The sequence below is a fragment of the Sus scrofa genome, chromosome X (assembly GCF_000003025.6).
Source record: "Sus scrofa isolate TJ Tabasco breed Duroc chromosome X, Sscrofa11.1, whole genome shotgun sequence".
Lineage (NCBI taxonomy): Eukaryota > Metazoa > Chordata > Mammalia > Artiodactyla > Suidae > Sus > Sus scrofa.
Window position 1 is genome coordinate 101803969 of NC_010461.5, and position 7451 is coordinate 101811419.

The window sequence follows — 7451 nt, forward strand, 5'->3', positions numbered from 1 at the left end:
ATAATTAACCATTTGCACCACAGAAGGAACTTCTGAATCTTTTTGAATTGTAGTTTTGTCTGGATGTATGCCCAGGAGTGGGATTGCTAGATCATACGGTAATTCTATTTTTAGTTTTCTGAGGAAGCTCCATAATATTTTCCATCATGGTTGTACCAATTTACATTCCCACCAACAGTACAGGAGGGTTACCTTTTCTGGTTGAGAAGTTTTACATCTATATAATTATAAAGGATATTGATATAGTTTTCTATTCTTGTGCTATCTTTGGCTTTGATAACAACATAATACTAGTCTCAGGTAATGAGTTAGAAAGTGTTCCCTCTTCTTATATGTTTAGAAGAGGCTGAGAAAGATTTCTGTTAATCATTAAATATTTGGTAGAATTCACCAGGGAAACTGTTTGATTCTGGGCTTTTTTGTGTTGGCAGGTTTTTGATTATTCCATTTCAGTATTTTTATAGGTCTGTTCAGATTTTATATTTCTTCTGTAATATGTTTTGGTAGTTTGTGTGTTTCTAGGAATATGTCCATTTCACCTAGGTATATAATCAGTTGGCATACAATTGTTCACAGTACTCTCTTATAATCCTTTTTACTTCTGTAAGGTTGGTAGTAAAGGTCCCACATTCATTCCAGGTTTTAGTAATTTGAATCTTTTTTTCTTGAACAATCTATTTAAATTTGTAAAATTTGTTTATCTTTTCAAAGAATCGTTTATTGTATCATTTATTTTTTAATCTTTTTTCTCTTCTCTATTTTGTTTATCTCCATTTTAATTTTTATTTACTTTTTTTCTGTTTGCCTTAATTTTTATTTCCTTTTTTTCTGCTTGCCTTAATTTTCTCTCCTTTTTCTAATTCCTTAAGATGCACTAGTTAGGTTATTAATTTGTTTTGTTTCTTTTTTTAAATGTAGGCATTTTTAACTATAAATTTCCCTGACCACTGTTTTCACTGAATCCTATTAGTTTTGGTAATGTATTTTTGCTCTCATTAATTGCGACATATTTTCTAATTTCCCTTCTGATTTTTTTCTTTGACCCAATGGTTATTTGGTAGTGTTATTTAATTTTCACATATTTGTATATTTTGCAAATTTCCTTCTATTTCTGATTTCCAATTTCATTCCATTGTGGTCAGAGGACATACTTAGTATGATTTCAATCTTTGTAAATTTATTGAGAATTGTTTTCTGGCTGAACAAATAGTTTATCCTGTAAAACTTTTATGTGTATTTGAGAAGAATATGTAGTATGCTATTTTGGAGTTGACTGTTCTAATGATGTTTGTTAGGTCTATTTGGTTTGTAGTGTTGCTCAAGTCTTGTATTTCCTTCTTGATCTTTTATCAAGTCTTTCTATCAATTATTGAAAATGGAGTGTTGACGTCTTCAAATATTACTGTAGGACTATCTCTATATCCACTCAATTCTGTCTACTTTTGGCATGTATTTTGGGTGTCTGTTGTTAGGTGCATATATAAGTTAAACATATTTTTGTAATTGAAATATCTTGATGGATTAATCCTTCAAAAATTTAAACATTTATTGTAGTTGATTTAAACTGTTATATTAATTTCAAGTATACAGCAAAGCGATTCAGTTTTTTTTTCATATTCTTTTCCATTTTAGGTTATTATAAGATATTGAATATAGTTCCCTGTGTTATACAGTAAATCATTGTTGTTTATTTTATGTATGGTAGTGAGTATCTGTTAATCCCATACTCCTAATTTATCCTTCCTCACCACTGCCTTTCCTCTTTGGTAACCATAAGTTGTTTTCTATGTGGATTGACCCTTTTTTTTTCTTTTTAGGGCCGCACCTGTGGCATATAGAAGTTCCCAGGCTAGGAGTCTAATCGGAGCTGCAGCTGCTGGCCTATACCACAGCCACAGCAATGTGGGATCTGAGCTGCATCTGTGACCTACACCACAGTTCATGGTAACACCAGATCCTTAATCCACTAAGTAAGGCCAGGGATTGAACCCACATCCTCATGGATACTAGTCGGGTTCATTACTGCTGAGCCACAATGGGAACTCCTGGATTGACCCTTTTAAAACATTACATAATATCCTCTTTTTTAATCTTAACAATTTTTGTCTTATTTTTGTCTGATATTTGGAGACCCACTCTAGGTCTCAATTAGCTACTGTTAGCACAGAATAGCCTTTTCTATCTTTTTATTTGCAACTAATTCATGTCTTTGAATCTAAAATGAACTATCTTGTAGACAGCATATATTTGGATCATGTTTTTGAAAAAAGTATCCATTCTGCCAATCTTTGCCTGTTAATTGGAGTTTAATTTATTTGCATTTAATATAATTACTAATAAGGAAGGACTTCTAACATTTTGCTATTTGTTTTCTAATGTCATATCTTTCCCCCACCATTCTTTACTGCCTTTTTCTGTGTTTCGATGATTTTTTTTTTTTTGGTAGTATACCATTTTGACTTCCTTCTCATTTCCTTTTCTGTATATTTTTTAGTTATTTTCTTAGTGGTTGCTCTGGGGATTACAACTAACATGTTAATTTATAACAGTATATTTTGGATTAATACAATCTCAACAGTATACAAAAATCTTTGCCCCTATATAGCTCCACCTCCCTTATGTCGTTATTGCCACAAATTTGTGTGCCCATGAATACTGACTGGTATTGATTTATGCAGCCATCTTTTAAATCCTATATTAAAAAAAGAGTCACAAAATACAGTGATACTGTCTTTTCTATTTACTTACATGGTTACCTTTAGCATATGCTTTATTTCTTTGTGTAGATTCCAGTTACCATTTAGGGCAGCCTGAAGAACGCCTTTAGCATTTCTCTTAGGGAAAACCCAGATCACGAGAGAAGCATTTCATCTAAAAGAGGAAGACAGACACCCTCTGAGAACGCAATTGATTGGGTAAACATGAGAGTGAATTTATAGGGAGAGTTCAGGGAATTTCGCTCAGTCTCTGGATTTTCTTGATGACAAGGATTCTAAGTTCACCTGTATAGCATGCTGACAAGTTTGCAGATAGTGGAACTGAATGTATTAAAGGCATCTAAGAACTATGGGAGGGGGGAGCTGAGCCAAGAGTAGAACTGCACCCACCTATGCAGCTCCACTCAGTTGCCATGTTATGGATTATTTCTCAAGTTCTTGGAAACAGTAAAGCCTTCTGGAGGCTCACTGCGGTGCTGGTGCAGCTTGTGCCAGTTCGTCCGGTAGATGGGGCTCTGGCAGGGAGGCTGGTCCCAGCAGGCTTTGCGGGGTTACTCAGAACTTGCCTGTGACGTGTCACGCTGTCGTCCTTGACGTCGTCGTCAGCGGCGGCGGCCCAGTTGAGGTTGGCGTGGCGAGGGGAGACTTGCTTTACACTCTGTAGTGGAAGTGGGGTTGTGAGGAACGAGAAAGACCGAGGAGAAGGCTGGGACTGGGCTGGGACTGAAGCAGGACTGAGCCGGGAGGTGAGGAGCGGCCGGTGGCGGCCGCCGCCTTTAGCAGCTGCAGCGGCAGGGTTGGCGTCTCCTCTGAGGAGATCGGTTGTCTAGGCCGCGCCATGGCCGTGGACTTTGGGGACCAAGCCAGCGGGTTCCGCCACAACGAGGTGATCAGGTTCATCAACAATGAGGTCCTTATGAATGGGGGCGGCCCCGATTTCTATGTGGCCTTCCGCTCAAAGCCCTGGAGTGAGGTAGAGGATCGGCTTCGGGTCATCGTGGCTGACCCGCAGGTGCCGCACTCCATCAAGAGGGCCTGTGCCTGGAGTGCGCTGGCTTTGAGCGTGCGTTTGGGCGCAAGGCAGCGGGAGCAGCAGGTGAGCCAGATCCGGCGGCTTCAAGAGCAGTTAGAGGAGCGCGAGGTGGCTTCCTGGGCTCTGGCCTCCGAGCTACAGCGCCTGCGTGACGAGCGGGAGGAGGTAGTCACGCAGCTGCGGTTCACACAGGCCGCCCTGCAGCAGGCGCTGAATGAGTATGACGTGCTTCGTGGGCAACTGCTCCAGGTGGAGAGATTGGCCCAGGTCGCCCCACAAACCCAAGATATGGCGCCTTGTCCTCGAGCCGAGCAACTTGGGGCTGCAGCGTGGCCCCTGAACGCAGAGCAGCAGAGAGATGAGGTGGCCATGGGGGTGTATGGCAGGCTATATTTTGAGGCCCAGATGCCAGCCCCGGCAGCTGTGTTTTATGGGCCAGGACCCCTGAGTCCTTGGGCCCAGGCCATGCAATCCCCCCTGCTGATGCCGATGCCATACCCATTTCCATTCCACGCACCATTCCCAATGGGATTCCCATTCTTGGCACCTATGCCACCACCAGCAGTCATGGAAGCAGAAGCTGCAGATGTCCCACCTCAGATGCCTCCTCCAGCGATCTACCCACCTGGCCCGGGGGCTGCTGTGAGCTTCCAGGAGGAGACAGCCACACTGGGAAACCAGCAGAGCTGCAGCCAGGGGGAAGATTCTGCGACCCTCCAGGGTACAGTCCCCTTAGGGGATATCAGCGGCCTTAGCCAGAAAGAATGTCTAGCGAGGCCCCAGGGCATGGTCCCCCTTGGGGGTAGTTGGAACCACAGCCAGGATGGAGGTCTAGAGGGGTCACAGGGAATGGTCCCACTTGGGGGTAGTTGGAGCCTCAGCCAAGATGGAGGTCTAGATGGGTCACAGGGGATGGTCCCTCTTGGGGGCAGTTGGAACAATAGCCAGGATGGAGGTCCAGAGAGGCCCCAGGGGATGGTCCTTTTGGGGGCCAGTGGGAGCTCCGGCCAGGAAGAAGTTCCCCAAAGACCCCAGGGGACTGTTCCCCTGGGGGGCAGCAGAAGCCAGAGCCAGGAGGGAGATCTAGGGAGGCCCCAGGAGACTGTCCCCCTGGGGGACAGTAGAAGTCACAAGCAGGAAGATCCAGAGAGGTCTCAGAGGACTGTCCCCCTGGAGGTCAGCAGAAGCCAGAGCCAGGAAGAAAGTCCACACAGGCTCCAGGGGACAAGGGGCAGCAGAAGCCAGAGCCAGGAAAGAGGTCCGCAAAGGTCCCAGGGGCTGCCTCCCTCTGGGGGAAGCAGAAGCCAGAGCCAGGAAGGAGGTCCACAGAGGCCCCAGGGGATGGAGGGCAGCAGAGGCCAGAGCCAGGAAGGAAGTCCACAGAGGCCCCAGGGGATGGAGGGCAGCAGAGGCCAGAGCCAGGAAGGAAGTCCACAGAGGCCCCAGGGGATGGAGGGCAGCAGAGGCCAGAGCCAGGAAAGAGGTCCACAGAGGCCCCAGGGGATGGAGGGCAGCAGAGGCCAGAGCCAGGAAGGAGGTCCATGGAGACCCCAGGGGATGCCTCCCATGGGGTCCAACAGGAGACAGGGCCACGAAGGAGGTCCAGAGAGGCCCCAGGCAACCGCCCAGGTGGATAGCTGGAGTCATGTTGGAAGAGAAAACCCAAAGAAACAACAGCCTCAGGGGCAGAAGACCAAGCAGCTAAAAGGGAAAAGGGCCTCAGAATCATACCACCAGGAGCAATCTGCTTCAGGCTGCAGTTCAGTGCATTGGGACTGCCCATGGTGTAAAGCAATGAATTTTCCCTGGCGCAAGGTCTGCTATAAATGCAAGAGAGTCTGCATGGCCATTGAGAGTGGAGGCCCTGACCCAGGACAAAGTGACTAATTTCAGGAAGGTAAGTAAGAATTGGAAATACTCCGAAGAAAAACCGATGTCCTCATACCCCTCTTTGGATCAAAAAGTAACTTACTCATTTCACAGAAAATTTGAAACCAAAATTATGATATAGAAAATTAAATAATCCATTATCCCATTACCCAAATAATAGCTATTTATCATTGTGGATACACATACACATACAAACACATATGTATTTATTTTTTTATTTACTTGAATAAAGAGGGACTGCTTTGAGTATGACACTTACTCTTTAAGGAATTTCTCATAATTGCATTTATGTTCACAGGTGCTGGATTCTGGATGGCCAATACTCATTGGCTGACTCCCTGGAGAAGCTGAAGTCAAGACTTTTTTTCTTCTTTTCACTCCTTTCTGTTTTATTCCTTTGTTTTCCTGAAAAAGCCATATCTTTGGCTGGGAGCAGCCATGTGTTTTTAGTTATAAGCTATACTGAATTTTAGGAGTACTGTTTTCCTTGAAAATGCTATTGTGCCTTTGTATACTACTGCAGTGTTCATGTTTGCTTCTTGTTTTTAAGTTTCATAGGTGAGCATAGTCTTTATTTTTTTTTTTTCTCTGAGCCCCATGGAATTTGCTTGTTGCTGAAGAATCTGAATCTATCCCATTAGAGGATCTCCCAAGAGCCTAAAGAAACCACACCTTGTTTCTGACTGACTTGCACCACAGGGAGACTCCACCCCACCCCCCACTCCCCACCCCCACTCCCCACCCCCTGCCACTGGCTGGAGCCAAGAAGAGAGACATCAGGGAAGAAGAGATGCCTTGGCACTTGGGGGGGAAGGAGGGCAAAATAAATTTGTTAAGATTTAATTTCTCCATTGGGACAAGGAATTAATTCATGAGAGTTGGGGTTGCAGCGTTAAATTGTATAGATGATAGCAAATTTGACAAATTTCATCTTATTCATTAGTATATGTTAGGAGCTCGACTTACACATTAATATCTGGTGCACACATTATAATCTGATTTGGCAAGTTTGGTTAGATAACAGGACAGCCTAGTTTGGGATACACATTATATCAGGAGTAACTTATTTGCCTTGCATGTACTGTGGCGTTTGGGTATACCCAATTAAAATAACATCCAGATGTTTCTGCAGTTCCGGGGACAGTTTCAAAGAGACTTCCGTGAAGGGACTTTATTGCCCAACTGCTCATCTCATTGGTCCCAGGTGAGACAAATGAGCAGTGGCAAAGATCGGGAAAGCGGCCTCTCAAAATTGTAGGCAGCACTTTTCTTTTTTTTTTTTCTTTTTTTTTTTTTTTGTCTTTTTGCCTTTCCTAGGGCCACTCCCGCGGCATATAGAGGTTCCCAGGCTAGGGGTCGAATTGGAGCTGTAGCCACCGGCCTATGCCAGAGCCACAGCAACACCAGATCTGAGCCTCGTCTGCGACCTACACCACAGCTCACGGCAATGCTGAATCATTAACCCACTGAGCAAGGCCAGGAGTCGAACCCTAAACCTCATGGTTCCTAGTTGGATTCGTTAACCATTGCGCCATGACGGAAACTCTGGCAGCACTTTTCTGATATGCTCCTGATTTCCTCCCTTGAGAGGGACAGCTAGTTTCCTGGTTTCCTGAAAGACCACCAGGCGGCTGTCTTAAAGAAGGACCATGCTTGCCGGAGTGTTGGCTACACACTCGAGCCCTCAGCCTCAGGCCGCCCCCTTCCCAAATCCCTTTCTAGTCAGTGGATGAAGAACAAAATGGATTCCAAGGACAGACATCGTGCTATGGATGGCGATTCTCTTGGGAGGACTGATTGGATTAAAAATA

The 7451-nt window shown here is 44.7% G+C and overlaps 1 protein-coding gene across 1 annotated transcript; it reads left to right on the forward strand.

Moving 5' to 3' along the window:
* Positions 2893–6908, forward strand: TEX13C (TEX13 family member C). Its single transcript, XM_013986405.2, has 2 exons — positions 2893–5647; positions 5939–6908. Exon 1 carries the CDS (start codon positions 3556–3558, stop codon positions 5635–5637), a length of 2082 nt encoding a protein of 693 aa, XP_013841859.2. The 5' UTR covers positions 2893–3555; the 3' UTR covers positions 5638–5647; positions 5939–6908.

Excerpts from the sequence above, each read along its gene's own strand:
- TEX13C (XM_013986405.2), top strand. The coding sequence starts at position 3,556 with ATGGCCGTGGACTTTGGGGACCAAGCCAGCGGGTTCCGCCACAACGAG.